Source organism: Pagrus major, chromosome 2, assembly GCF_040436345.1.
Source record: "Pagrus major chromosome 2, Pma_NU_1.0".
Taxonomy (NCBI): Eukaryota; Metazoa; Chordata; class Actinopteri; order Spariformes; family Sparidae; genus Pagrus; species Pagrus major.
The window spans coordinates 15906892-15922350 of NC_133216.1; the positions used below are offsets into that span (position 1 = coordinate 15906892).

At 43.8% G+C, this 15459-nt stretch overlaps 1 protein-coding gene across 1 annotated transcript in view; it reads right to left on the minus strand.

The window, feature by feature from the left end:
• Positions 1 to 2954: 2954 nt before the first annotated feature.
• Positions 2955 to 15459, minus strand: part of sik2b (salt-inducible kinase 2b) — a 45980-nt gene continuing 33475 nt past the window's right edge. The window contains exons 7-15 of the mRNA XM_073481816.1: positions 13310 to 13536; positions 11899 to 12051; positions 11316 to 11471; positions 9278 to 9509; positions 8893 to 9186; positions 6605 to 6762; positions 5714 to 5827; positions 5427 to 5515; positions 2955 to 5127 (exon numbers count right to left, since the gene is read on the minus strand). Coding sequence (XP_073337917.1) covers positions 4497 to 5127; positions 5427 to 5515; positions 5714 to 5827; positions 6605 to 6762; positions 8893 to 9186; positions 9278 to 9509; positions 11316 to 11471; positions 11899 to 12051; positions 13310 to 13536 — 2054 coding nt within the window. The 3' untranslated portion in view covers positions 2955 to 4496. The remainder of the gene's footprint in view (positions 5128 to 5426; positions 5516 to 5713; positions 5828 to 6604; positions 6763 to 8892; positions 9187 to 9277; positions 9510 to 11315; positions 11472 to 11898; positions 12052 to 13309; positions 13537 to 15459) is intronic.

The following is a 15459-nucleotide window of genomic DNA, read 5'->3' on the forward strand; positions in this document are numbered from 1 at the left end:
TGGGGTGCGATCAGACGGCTGCAGTTTGTAGCTACAGGACAATTGGATTATGTGGAGAAGAGAGCAGAGTGTGTGGTAGAAAGTGTCAGCTCTGTATGAACACAAACGGTAAATAAGTATTAAAGTATTGCCACAACACACAAAAGAAAACACCCACAACATTGTTTTATGTTCAATAAACCTTTTTTTAATCTCAACAGCAAGTTAGCTTATGTGTGGTCAACATCAATGAAGGTAAATATAAAACTGGATTTCTATTGATAGATTGATGTTTTTGTTTTATCAGCAGGAGGTGAAATTATGATACTCGGAAACACGTCCACTAGAATCTTCATGACTTTAGTCTTCAACTAGAGAAATATTGCTATAATACTTTTAAATGGCATACACTGATTGACCAACAAGAGAGAGAGAGAGAGAAAAAAAAAAGCATGGTAGAGAAGCTGATAAAAGAAGCTCCAAAACTCCACACGGTGGGTCGTACAGGGAAACTTCTGAGGGACTTTGGTTTTGTACCTTTGTAAAACCTGGCTCTACTTGAAGAAAAACAAAAATATTGAAAAGTAATCATAATAAAACAAATGATAAAAGGGTCCAACCAGAAATAATGACGCTATTCAAAATTCAGATTGAAAAAAGTAAAAGGCACACTGAACACTTTTCACGTTCAACACAAAATTCACCTCGGTGCAACTCGAGCGCGCACTGAAGATTCACTACACCTCTAATTTGTACAAAGAAAGTGTTACTGTCTCTTGGATTAAAACCAACAATCAGATAAAGTGTTACTGTGTCTGGTCTTTCTTTGAAAGAAAAATTTGTTTTGTGTCCATTATTGGTGGGGGAAAGAGAGAGAGGAGAAAAGGTGTTTCCTACAGATTACTGTTCGTTTCATCTGCCAGGAAACAGCAGAGCAATACAAACCTTTTCCACCTCCTCCTCCTCCTCCTCCTCCTCCTCTCTCGCTACGTCTCTCTTTCCCCCTTGTTGTCAAAGTGCCCCAGTATTCAACTTCCACAGATCACCCTGTAGCTGTTCTACATGACCACTGACAAGACGAAAGAATACAATCATCGAAATATTCACTTTAAGGTGAAATCCAACCTTTAATACTCTCAAACCCCAGAATTGTTATTTTTTTCTACTTGACATCCTTCTCTTTCCGAAGGACATTTACAACACAACCCACGAACTGGGTGTGACTTATTCCTGTCAATAAACTGTGGGTGTATGACCATATAGTTTGTAAATTTTAGGGTGGAACTATTAAGGCAGCCACAAGACCTGTTTTGCAACATGTCTTGTGGCTGCAGTGCACTTTGGCCTTTTGAGGCCATTGTTGCTGGAGTTATTAGTATCTCTGTTAAATGTCAGAGCTAAGTGGTGACGTACTAAGCATTAACTCTGAGATCCTGAGGGGGCGGACATCAAAACTTGGTTCTTGATGTGTTTAATGCCAGAAGTATCTGAATGTTTAGTTCGTAAAATGTCATAAAATTTTGAAAAATGCTCATCATAGTTTCCAAAAGTTGAGAGTGGCTTCTTCAAATTTCTTCTTTTGTCCAACCAACTCGTCCAAAACCCAAAGACTCTTCATTTAACTGTCATATAGGACAAAGAAAACCAGCAAATCCTTAAAGGGTAACTCCACCAATTTTACACATTCAAGCGTTTACAGGTCTTGGGGAGTACTACTGCATATGTGGAAAAAGTAGTTTAAAGTCTTTTGTGGCTCTAGAGGAAGATGCATCTAATCTGATAAATTGCCTCCAGTGATGTCACTCACTGGCTAGGTTGCATTGTGGGTAATGTAGGCTTTGGAAAGCAGTCCACTGGTCAGTTTAAAAAGAAATGAGTCCACGTATTCTTCTTCCTTTTCAAAACCTGGCATCTACATTACCCACAGTGCAATTTATCCACTGAGTGACGTCACTGGGGGCAATTTATCAGATTACATGCTGGAACCACAAAAGGCTTTACACTACTTTTTTCACATATGCGGTAGTACTCCTCAAGAACTGTGAACACACTAATGTGTAAAAGTGGTGGAGTTACCCTTTAAGTTTAAGAAGCTGAAACAAGAAATGTGACATTTGTACTTGAAAAAAATCAATTGATCGTGTAATTGTTGCTCTAGAGTAAACTCAAGTTGTGATGGGCATAATTCACAATTTTTTTTTTCTTTTACATTTTAACACCAAACAACAAATTGATTAATCAAGAAAATAATCATCAGATAATTTGGGGAAACAGTGTTAAAAGAATTTAAAGGTGGATTTTTCCTTGAAGTCTTGCACAGGACTGCAACCACAGTTGGTCCATATTTTCGAGTCATCATTTAAGAGACCACCTGTGATCTGCTGAGCCCAGTCTAAAGACAGAGTGATCATCTCATCTGACCATAAACACTCCTGGAGTTGAACCCTTGACCATAGATGGACACACTTGATGGCAGATGGCCACAGTCCAATAATTTCATCTCAACCCTCTGACGTTCGCCGTCCTGTTATTCCAATGAGAAGCAGTTTTTTTCCAAATCATCATCATGATGTCAGAGAAGTTACATCTGTGCGCTTCAAGTAGATTGAACACAGTCTAAGTGCTGTAAAAGAAAAAGATCTCTCGTTTTGTTGCCGGCTTGCTGTCAGACAAAGAGCGGAGCCTTTTGTCAAAAATCCAGTGTCAGGTGACCGACGCCCGGCTGGTCTTCGTCTCACAGCAGCCCCCAACGTCAGAGAGGAAACATTCTTTCATGAAATCTAATGCAGGGAATCTTTAAGGGGTCGTTTCATTATTATTATAAACACGATTCATCGATAAAACAACAACAGAGGCATGACTGGAGCATCGAGGATGTAAACCAGAATTAATCTAAAAGCTACAGCTGTGCACTGAGGGAAAAGCACAGTTTGTGTTATTTTGAAAGGAGACGTCAATACAGTGTTTGTCTTTTTCAGTAATGACGACAAATGATTTGACAAATTTGAAGGATGAATTGTGCAAAAAAAACATAATCACACTCACACACATATATACACATACACACACACACACACACACACACACAACTGTATCCAGGCTCGACCCTGCACTTCCAGGGCGAGCGAATGAGAGATTATCTCCTGGTTACATCATCAGCTCAAGTGATGTCACTGCTGACGACTCAGAGGTCCCCGGGAACCAATCAGAGTTGGCTGTACAGGTGAGGCTTCCATTCGTAATCCCTCCACATTAAGGATTAATATTGCTTCAGTATTGCCACAAAAATAGAATAATATCAACTGTCTAACACCGCTACGTCTCAACCAAACACACGTTAATTACATCAGCCCTCATTTATCAGGCAAACGCATGACCCACAATTCAATTGTTAAACAGACGCGAGGCCATTTCTCCTGCAAAAACTGGTAATTATCCTCATCTTATTGAGTATAATGAAGCCTGGCGTGTGTGCGCAATCGGATGGAAAGGTGGAATAGCAGTTCAGTAGTGTAAGAAATAAATCAGGATCAGTAGTTAAGAGTCACAAAAAACACAAAGTAAACTAAAAAAAGCTATTATTTATGTCACAAAGCTTACATAAAAGCCTGCAGCTACAGATTTGCATTTATTATTTTCATTACTCAACTAAAATAATAGCTTGGAGAGTTTAGCACTGGTAGAAGCACAAATGTAGCTCAACAAATGGTGCATAGTCACCAATCTGGTGCTTCAATCAGCATGTTATGGGTGTATTTTTGGAGGAGTACTGTAAATATTAGTGTTGAAAACTATGTGCTCATGAATATGACCATCATGTTAGCCTTTGCGCTCTCATTAGTGTGAAAAATAATTTCCACAAAGTGAACAAAAACACTTTCAACATTTGAATTTGTGGAGATATCCATGGTACCGTGATAAATGAGGGCCATTTTCTGTTGTTCAGTTGTTTTTTTATCTACTGAAATAGAAAAAAAAAGCACAAAAGTGTTTTAAGAACCAGTCAATTGTTGTTGATGTCGTTTTTAAATACAAAAAGCACTGCCAGCCACTGTCCTTTTGGTTGCCTGTCAGTCAGTCCTAAATTAGTTCACTTCCAAACCATTTCTAGGTGAAATGCTGCACTCCAGGATGTGCAGCACCCCCCCCCCTCGCAGGCTGCACGGCGCAGTCCTTACAGGTGCCACAACGTCCGTGACAGCAGCGGCCTCACCAAGTCAGCAGGGCCAGGCTCACATTGTGCCACATTTTGGACCTGTTCCTGCCTCACGGAGCTGATGAGAACAGAGGAGGAGAGGGAGTAAGGGAGGTAGGCTAAGGGAGGATTTTGGTAGAAAGGTTGTCTTGAGGTTCGTCACAACTAAGAAATGAAGTTTGTATTAGTCGTACAAAAATTAACACTTCTCCGTCCCTGTTGCTACGCTTGTGGCCTCCCCTTATATTTCCACTCTCTGCTCTTAGTGCGGTGTGGGTTGTCATTGCTTAATACTGCTTTCTATTAACCCCCTCAGCTGGCTTTAGTTGACCAGTACGAAGCCATGTGAGTCCACGGTCTCCATCATCTCACTGTCCAGGAGGGAGCTCTGCAGATCAGGCAGTCCCAGGCTGTCTGACTGCCCTGGACCAGCCAAAACCCCGGCCATAGCTCTGGCCTCAGCCTCTCCTGGAACAGGTGGGGGCAGCAAGGTGGGGTCCAGCGTGAACTCGTACTGCTCTGGGTGAAGAGCCTCGGTGGAAGGTCCCAGGATCTGCTGCTCACAGCCTACAGGGTAGCTGAAGCCCAGGCCGCTGGCAGAGGCTTCATGAGGCTGGAGCTGGTGGTGGAGGTGAGATCCAGGGGGCAGGTGTTGGGTGTAGTGGTGGTGGCTCATGTAGGGATCATAAAGCAGGCCCTCGCCCGGTTCCATCAAAGGACTCAGGCTGTGGGGGTGGTTGAATGGAGGCGAGGCCTGAGGACTGCCTTGCTGCTGGGGCTGAGGTTGGTGGGCGGCTGACATGGGGGGGCCCTGAGGGGAGCTTTGGGACGCCGCCGGGTCCAGAGCAGGGCTACCTGTCGGGTAGGATCCTTCAGCTATCTGCATCTGGTTGAAGTAGGTCTGCAGCCCCATGCCCTGTGACTGCTGCAGGTACATCCTCTTCTGGTGCAGTCTGTGTGGAGAGCAGCAGAGCCCACTTAGCTCAAGACAACACTTTGAATCAACACAATTGAGAAGAGAGAGCTTGGAAAACGTATGCAGAAGCAAAATTTAATATGAAAATGGAATTGTTGAAAACAAAGCCACATTCCCAATTTGTACATTTTTTTTGCAAATCGTTCAGCTCTACTCTAAATATAATCTTCTTGTATTAAAAGGGCATCACAGCTGAATAAAGAGAAAAACACAGAAAATATTTTGTGAATAAAGAATGAAACGTAATGTGGAGCAGATGTGTAAAGCATGGTTTACCTGTGTTCCTGCAGCTGTTGCTCTAAACTTCGAGGAGACTCCTTACAGAAAAGTTGGCAGCTAGCAGGACTGTTAGCCAAGACGTTGGCCTTTTGGGCAGAAGAGAGATTGGGACTGATGACTGTTGTTCAGGATAACCATTACCATGGTAACATGCTACAAACTGTTTCATAATCCTTACATTTCCAAATGATATCACTGAATGTTACGCAAAGACAGATCTGTATGTGTATCATTATTGTGTATAAATCAGTTTATTATAGAGTGTAGTTGGTGTTAGACTGTACCTGTAGTCTATGAGTGAGGTATTGTGTCTCCAAACTCTGTCTGCGGGACAGCAGAGGTGGATGCGGCCCACCTTGGTATAAAGCTAGGCCCTCCTGCTGCTTGGAAGCTTCGCCCTTCGATTAAAACACATAAAGCATTAGAACAAGCAACGTTAATGCTCGCGTATCCCAGATGCCCTCTCCTGTCGGTTAATGAAGCTGTGTCAGGGTCTGGGTGCTTCATCGTGTGGTCTAACTGGATTATCCATGCTGTCTCCTGCCCAAATGCCTGTGTGGTGACTGATCAGCCAGATGCCTTTCTCTAAATGGCATGTACCACAGGGATTACACAGTAGTTAAATGAAATGAAAGCAAATTAAAAGGATGATGGGGCCTGAGCATCATAACCAACAAAGAGCTGCGTTATTGCATTATGAGAGATGGACAAAAGGAAAACAACTAGATCTTGTCTGCCTCTACAATTAATTTTGTTTGTGTTTTTCTTTTCCACAGGAAAGCTTTTGGATCTGTCCTCAAATGGTCCCTTCGCACTGTGAGTGAGTGTATTATTTTGTGTATATGTGTGCCTGTTTTTGTGTGTGATTGCAGCTTGGGCCTATTGAGTGCCAGTCACTACTATGGTTAAGTCTGACTGACTTCAACAATGGCTGCATTCACTTTGGCCTAGGTTCCAGGCTCCAGGCCCCAGGGGGACGGGAGACAGTAAACAAGCCACAGTTGGCTGCCTCTCGTGGGGTTACACAACAGCCTGGGTGCCCTTTTTTTTTCTCTGGCCAATATGGGGTGAGGATAGTAGAGGGACTGAGGCTGAGAACGGGTTTGGGAAGAGAAAGATCTTGAATGGGTCTGAGTGAAGGGTGTGTGTTTGTGTGATTATGCAGTACGGCTGACCTCCAGGAGGTTGTGCAAGTGGTGCTGTGGTCCCAGGGGGCCCATGGCGGCCCCTTCCCCGGAGCCCATCTGCTCCACCAGCATCTGGACTTTGTTCAGCTCCAGGATGCCTTTGGTCCTCGCCAAGTTCTGGAGGTGCTGCCGAAACGCGACCAGACCTGAGAGCACAAATTAATCAAAACGATACAAAGTCAGTATTGATTCTCAGCAGCTGATCGATAGAATCACTTTGCTGTCAGAGAGCCAGCATCAGTCCTCATCGCTCCTACTGTCAATGAGACTGGATGTACGTCATGAGCGGCTGTGGGTGGGTTTGTACATGTGACTATATCTGTGTGTGTGTGTGTGTGTTAAGACCCATCCAGTGGTGACGAGCTGTGGCTGTGAACGACAGGTCCTGACTCACAGTGATGGTGGGAGTTATTTAAAACGAGAGTCAGCAGTCTGACGCAAAAGAATCCACCGCATCAACACTCTCCAAAGAGGATTACGAAAAAATAAATATATAAATAACTGCAAATACCAACTGGGAGTACACAGTGCAGGCTGTCAATGTAGAGCTACGGAAGTAACACGCATTTTTAAGCTATAATTATGGTTTCTACTTAGGGAGCACACAGGTGATTTACAAGCTGCAAGCACAGAGTAATGTAGCTGTAAAGGAGAGGTAGATAGGTTGGTTAATATTCCCTCTTATATTTAGGATAGAGTAAAATTCTTCATGCCGCAGACTGAAACTTTGAAAAGAGGAAGAAGATGGAGTACAAGCTGTACAGAGGGAGAAGGAAAAAAGAGATGGATAGAGAGAAAGAGAGAGAAAGAAGGGGGAAGAGAGATATGTGGGCTGAAACCTTCAAATATCTGCCTGTGATTCATAACGTGAATCATCACCTTTGCAGTCGTCAGAGGGACCAGAGAGGATGAGAGAAGGGAGGAGAGAGGAGGAAGAGACGGGGGGAAAAAAATGGGTGTGAAAAAGAGGAGGGGGGAGCAAATGACAGAGTGGGAATGAGGCACTTTATCCGGAAGGCAGTATACATATATATGTGTGAGGGAGCAGCTGCAGCAGGGGTGTTGTGTCTGTGTCATGAGAATCAGCGCTCTTCCTCTTGACTGGTGCTCTTGTGCTCTGCGGATCCCGGAGCCTCAGACATATGCACTGTGACACTTTAGACATCAGACTCTCCGCAGCTCGCAGTGACGGAGCTTAAGTGGACGTGTCGGATCTGGCATTTAATCGACACTTGTGTGTGTCACATAGGTGGTTTCAAAGCTCTTCACTCAAACTGTCTCGTTTGCTTCCACTTCAGACAGAGATTTTCTGTATGTCACAGAGCGTCTTTCAACATCGTCTCTCAAGAGCAGGTCTGAACTTGCTGCATTCAGCTGCATCGATGGCATGATACAGATTTTGTAGTACTGATGTTGAAATGTCTTGTGACTGTATTGACTAATGGGTAATGTACCGATTTAGCACTGCACTTCTATAACCAAAGAAAGTATTAAAAACCGATCCAGCAGAAACAGAGATGTCGCCTTTTTTATTCCACTCATTCGTCTTCCTTGTCAAAACCTGCTGCCTACATTAACCATATTGCAATTTGACGTTTCAGTTGGAGAGTTGGGTGTGTTACTGTGCATTCATGCGCTGTCAGATTTATCGGAAAAACGTTTCTAGATACTTGTAAGGCTTCAATCTAACATTACTGATACTGTACTTTAACATTAACAAAGTGTTTCTGTTGTCTACCTGACAATAGTTAAGATGGAGGATAAAATGATAGTCACTGTAATAAGTTTCTAGAGCAAAATCCTGTGCCACAGACAGAATTATAAACATATTTTATATTTTATTTTATACATAAAAAATAAAACTCAAGCGCTTAATTGTTAAAACAATCTGGAGAACAATGGATAATGCACAGACTTTGATACATAACATTGGTGCAGTTCTCCTTTAAAGTGGATTTGTCCATTTGTCTAGTGGTGGGCCCTTAGTCATCTTTCCATTTTTCTTTGCAGCTTTTTTCTCACCTCATCCATTTAACTGCACTGAAAATGTCACATATTACAAGCAGTAAAACTTCCTATTATGGTGGCAGAATGGCCTTGTGCATATTGAGGTCGAAATGGAGTGCTTGGATTTATCAAGGAAGATACTCAACCCATTATGAAGTCAGTGTAGTCTGAGTGCATATAGAGAAGTGGGTGATTTGAGAAAAGGTCCAAGTAGAAGAATGACTAGACATGGAGGAAAGAAAAGACAAATTAACACCGGCGGTTCTAACCTTGGGTGAGGGAGGTGTCAGAGGCACGGCGTCCTTCTCTGAAGCTGATCGGGGAGCGGTTGTGCGCCTCTCTGTGCTGGGAAGTCAGGGCGGCCATTGCTGGGTTGGCAGGCAGAGCGCTCATGAAAGGCGCAGCGGTGATGCCAGGGGCAGAGCTGTTGGCCTGTACCACTTCACAGAGAGAGGGGGGATCCTCTAGCAGGCCGAGGTCGCTGTGCATGGAGCCCATGTCGTAGCCCATGTCCGAGTCCACGCTACCCATGGAGGGGTTGTGGCCTAGAGTGAATAATTTACCTGGGGGACAAAATGGTTTCATTCAATTTCAACGGCTTCACCTTTTAATGTGACAGTCTACAGGTGTGTGTTTGATCAGGTGACATCATACCTTGGTTGGAAGTCCCCGGCTGGTTGGTCACCTCAGAGAGGGTGTGTCGCCGCTGGCCGAACCGGGCTGTCTGATAGGCCGAGAGCAGGTGGGGCGGATCATCCTCTGTGTCAGGCTCCTCGGTCTCGATACCCTCATCGATCGAGGTCTCCATCATGTTGCTAGGCGACGAGGTGGAGGACTTGCGGAGGACAGTGGGGGGAGGCAGGGGGTCCAGCAGGCAGCCGTTCACCTAGATGGGAGGGGCGGGGGATAAAAGGGCCAGAAAGAGAGAACGATAAACATACATCCAAAATTGACTGCGCCAGGAAGAAAACAGCAGGAGCCAGGACACATTGTTAGTCAAATCAGGAGTCTTGAACACACACACAGACACACACACACACCACTTGGACACAAGAAGGAGACCACCATACTGAGAATGAGGGCTCCATTAGTTGCTCTCCTCCCTCTGTTTTCCCTCCACTCACCACAGTTGGTCTCATACTGGGAGTGTGTGTGTGTGTGTGTGTGTGTGTGTGTGTGTGTGTGTTTGTTACAGCATGTAGACGGGCCTGTGTGTGTTGGCCTAGAGGTGGAGGGTGGGGATAAAGGAATGCAGGGCCAGGAAGTGAGCTCTGACTGAAAGTGCTGTGTGAGTGACACACACACACACAGACATAAATTCACACACACACACACACACACACACACACACACACACACACACACACACACACACAGACAAAGATCATCTGCATGAGTGGCTGCAGTAACCGGAAAGCCTGGTGTTGGCCTAGAGAGAGAAACTTTGCCCAATTCCCCATCTGCTTTCTGTAGTGCGCTGGGAGAGGAATGCTGTTACTCAACTGACACACACACACACACACACTGAGGACAAGAGGGGAAATCAACATTGAGTAATAGACGATGAAATGGGTGGGGGTCATAGGGGAGAGGATGAGGAAGAGGAGAGAAAGAGAGGAAGAAGAAGCTGAATGGAAAAGAAAAAAGGGGAAAAGAACCATAGAGCCAAAAATGGGAAAAAAAAAAAAAAAGGATTCGCCATTGGCTGATGGGTAGGAGGGGTCACAGCGGCGAGATCACTGGAGCAGCGCAGCAGCTTCCTGTCCATGTGTGTTCACTCAGCTTCGCATTAGGTCACATCATCATCACCATCATCACAGGACCGCTTACATAACCGGGCTCCATTCACGCAGATAACACACACTCTGTCTCTCTCTCTGCTTACAACACACACACACACACACACACACACACACACACACACACACACACACACATAAAACACTGAATGTCCACATAACTTTTTATTATTGGCGCCAGGAGAAGGGGTGGGATGGAATAGAAATTTCGAAGAATGATACTGCATGTGTATGTGTGTGTATGTGTGTGTGTGTGTAGGCCGTCAAACTCAGACCACTGGTGTCTGTGTTCTCTAATAGTCGGTCAGCTTAACAACAGGCCTGGAGGAAAAGGTCGCTGGTTGGCACAGATAAACAGGGAAAGAAGCCGAGCACAGTGTGTGTGTGTGTGTGTGTGTGTGTGTGTGTGTGTGTCTATAAGCCGCGCAGGACAGGCAGCTGTCCTGTATGATGTGAGTGCTGGCTGAGTTCTTACATAAGAGAACGAGTCAGCTGCACTCTGGCAGGTCGACGGAGCGAGCCAAAGCTCGAAATCTCAAAAAGGGGCACACACACACACACACACACACACACACACACACACACACACACACACACACACACACACACACACACACACGCACAAACGCACGCACACACAAGCATGCGGCGTCATTTCTGATTCACAGTGAGAGTATGCTTATCAAAGCGAATCACTGTCAAGCTTATCAGGATCATTTTTCAGGACATACTTGTGCAAGCTGTTAATGACCGTAATAAATACAACCTCCCTAACCGAAAAGCCAGACGCAAGTGAGCCGTCGTATGAGGGCAGAGGACGAACACACAGACAAAAAGACACCCACGTCCCCAAAGTTGTACCCGTTTTTTTATTGTACTGGTTTTGGACCTACTTTGGGCGTGTTGACATCCTCCACTGTGAAATTCTGCTCCAGGGCACATGCAGTCTGGGGGAAGGTGAAAGCATCGGAGGCTTGGGGCACAGCGGGGGAGCGCAGCAGACGAACGCCCTGCGGGAGCAGACCCACCTGGGCTGAACCACTGGTCGACTGCAGAGAGGGAGGAAACAGAGGGAGAGTCTTTGACATTACATCAAAAAAATCTCTCTGATTCAGAGCCAATACTTAACAAAATCCTTGATAATAAAGCAATTAAGATGAAATTGAGCTGCTGTGAATTTGACTTTGTAATCCAAACGAGATACAAAAGCCAGATCCTGGACTGTGGGGGAAATTAAAGAGAGACTGCACAAGAAGCGACAAAGAAAATAAAATAATGAATAATGTAACCGAGGGAGACGCATTAAGATCAAGGCTGGGTTGGAAAAGAGCAGGTGAAGACAGAACCAGGCCGGATAAATAAATGAATGAGTCGTGTCTGTCTGTTTGTTCCTGGGTGCAGGTGTGAATAATGGAGCTTTGATCAGGGAGCTGTGGATGCTAATCTCAACCAACCACCTCGTAACCCCGCGGTTACCTTGACCACAGTCTGTTCGGCGATGGTGCTGGGTCGTCGCTGGCGGGCATCGAGCCGCTGTTCGACGGGGAAGCTGCAGCGATGGGCCTTGAGCCGCTCCACCAGCAGGTAGTAGATAGCAGCAAAGTGGTTGTAGCTTTTGTTCTGCAGAGACTGGAGGATGACAGACATAACAAACGGTGGTGTCGGTAATTGAAGTTACAACTGGAGCACACCTGACTTAACTGTGACAGCTCTGAATGCACGCTGAGATAATTCCATATTTCTTTTCCCTCTGTGGAATTACTAAAGAGCAAAGTATAGATTTAAAATACAAGAAATAGATATATTTAAAGAAAAGACGGCACACAGAATGTACTGCATATAAATGTGTTTTAGGATACTACACACCATGTGCCTATTAAAATTATGCCTGCAATGTTCTATCACTTAATCGCTTTCTTATCTCTCTGCATCTGATTCTTGAGCTGCTGTAACAAGTGAGTTTCCACGGTGCTGGATCAATGAAGCTTTTGAAAACTTTATCTTCATCAGTATTTTGACTTCGGCAGTGTTCAATCAAAGAGTTGATATATTTCCCTTTATTTTCCGAGCACATTGTTATATTTTGGCTGAATATTGTAGTTAGTTTCCCATTTAAAAGTGTTTTTAATTTATCTCTACAGCAGAGATAAAAAGTCAAAACTAATAATAAAGAGAGATAAAAGTAATGATTTTGAGACAGAAGTCATAAATATGAGATAAAAAGTCAAAATGATGAGATAAAAAGTTAAAATGATGAGCTAAGAAGTCATAAATATGAAATTAAAAAGTCGGAATTGAGATAAAAAATTCAACGGTTAAAAAACAGTCAAAATTATGAGAGAGGTCATAATTTATCTCGTAATTTTGATCTCATATTTATAACATCTGATTTCATATCTATCAAGACAAAGTTTTCATCAACTTGTCTTTTTTAACTGCTGGATATGGGCTTCCATAAGATTTGAATTATCAGTGCTTTTATTACAGAATTTTCTTCCAGTTTCAGTCATTATGTTGTTTGTTTTGTGATTCATGTGTGACTTAGCTAATGCTGCAATTGCCCTTTGGGATAAATAAAGCACATATATTTTATTAGGGGAAAAGGGAACACGTCACAGAAAGTACTTTGTTACTTTCTCCCACTGGCTCGTCTAGTCGGCAACAATAAGATTCTCAGATAGGGAAAGAGTAAGGCTCAAGGATGGCCGCATGCCTCCACTTGCCCAAGGTCTTATTCCACAGATTTTTATCCAACTTGTATCTGTTTATTTATTTCAAATCAGCTGCACGGCTTAATCAGCTTCACCATTCAGCTTAAGTGCACATGGTAAAAATGGTTCTCTGTTAGTGTATACTTCTTGTTGAATACATAAAGCTAACTCCTCACCTCTATAGTCTTGTGCTGGTCGATACCAAGGCTGTGCATCAGGCGAAGGACCTGCTCGCTGTACTCTCCCACGCCTGCCTCGCCCTCAGCAGACAGAGGCTGCTGGTATAGAACCGGCCTCTGTACAGGAACATACAGAGCCATCCACTTGTGCTCCTTGATCTGGGCCACAGACAGACGCTTCGACGGGTCCAGGACCAGCATCCTGCGGATCAGGTGCTCACAGTCTGGGTGAAAAGAACAATCACAGGAGGATGTGAGACGTTTTTTTAAAAAAAAAGCATTTCATACTTTGGTTTTTACAAAAAGGATTCAGTTGTTTATGTTTGATAACGATGAGCACCTCTTGTATAAGCTATGATGAAGCAAATTAAGCCCCGTCAAAGCAGCCCAGATGAAGTGGGGCAGAAATAACACTCAGGAGCTTAAAATCTGCAACATTCTTTTCTCAGTTTCCTTTGCTGTCACTTCTGAGCTGCGCAGCTACACTATTTTCTACTTTCTTCCCCTCCTAATGAAAGCTCCTCACCTCTAGTTAGTGGCTAGATGAGTTTGACGTCAGACACAGCTGGGTTCTTAACAGGATTACAGTTCCCCTGGCTGTGCTGCTCTGGCCTGCCTGCACCCCTACCGCCTGCACTGCATTCCTGCCCGCCACACGGCATCTTTACCCATATACCCTGATGCTGCAGTCTTAAAGCAAAACAGGTGGCGTTTCAACAACTAAACCCTGGAATATAGTTTTTAAATCATCATCTTGACCTTGAGTTTTCATTCTGATCTCAAAATCCTTCCACAGATATCCTGTCTTCCATCTCAGTGGTAGTAGAGAGACCTCAGCAGTTTATAAGCCCAAGGACCTGACTGCCAACATGAACTCCCTGCTTCACATTCCTCCCAGTTGCCCTGCTGATCCACTAACGTCTGCTTACATCACATCTTTTTCTACCTCATGCCTGCCGGTTTCACTTTCTTTCCCTGTTACATGCATAACCACTGTGCCCTTCACTGCACTTTAATGCCATGCTGTGGCATCTTAGCAGCTTGTGCGGCTGCTAAGTTACAACCTGCTTCAAATACAATACACTGAAATATGTTTGACCCACAACATACTCGGGCTCTGCTCGTTGCTACACCCGTGTTTATAGCAACAGCCGAAGCTGGGCACATTTTTCAAAGCTACTAACCACAAGGGAAGCTCCGAGTATGTAAAGAGGTCGCCGCTGCATAACCTTCTAGCTTCTCTGGCTGATTGATTGACACACCGTTCTCAGCCGGTACGTTACACCACCATGACTTAACCACAAAACTATCCCAGTTAACACTTGTAATGTCCCAGCGGTGTAGAGTTGCACCAAGCAAGGAGAACAGCAGTGTGTGGTGAGAAGTTGAAGCGCAGAGAGTGGGTACTGAGGCTGACTTATTTGATTTATTTGACCAGACAAAGGAGCTTAAAAACAACAGACTATAACTGGCAGATATAAAATATAATCATCATGTATGACTGTGGACACAAGCGTAACACCACACATAGACATTTAATGAATGAAATGAAACACAAGCTGCAATTTAAACATCAACCCATTTCACACCCAGTTTTGTTTCAGTGTGCAATGTGGTTGGATCAGTTGTAGGGCGAGGTGATATGGCCTTAAAATAATATTGGGATATTGTAGAGGCTATATCGCAATACACATTATTTATCTCGATATTTTTTAAATCTCCTCTTAAGGAATTCATAAATGCAAAGGACTGGGTGACACAATCAAATGTCACTATATCTTACATAAAATGTCGCCTTTATACTTAAACTTGGTTTGAGAATTTTGTATCATTGTTGATTGTAGAGCCGCAATGATTAGTCAATTAATCGATTAGAAAACTCATTGCCAACTATATGATGATCGATCAATTATTATTTTTCAAGCAAAAATGTCAAATGTAAATGTAAGCATTTGCAATTTATGATAGCAAATGAAAAGTCTTTGGGGTTTAAACTTTTGAATGGACAAAAGAAGCAACTGGAACACATCACTCTGGGATCTGAGAACATGTTATGAGCAAGTTTTTGACATATTCTAGACTTAAAAATTAATGGGTTGATTGTACAAGCAATCATCAGATTAATAAATAAATAATTGTTTGTTGCA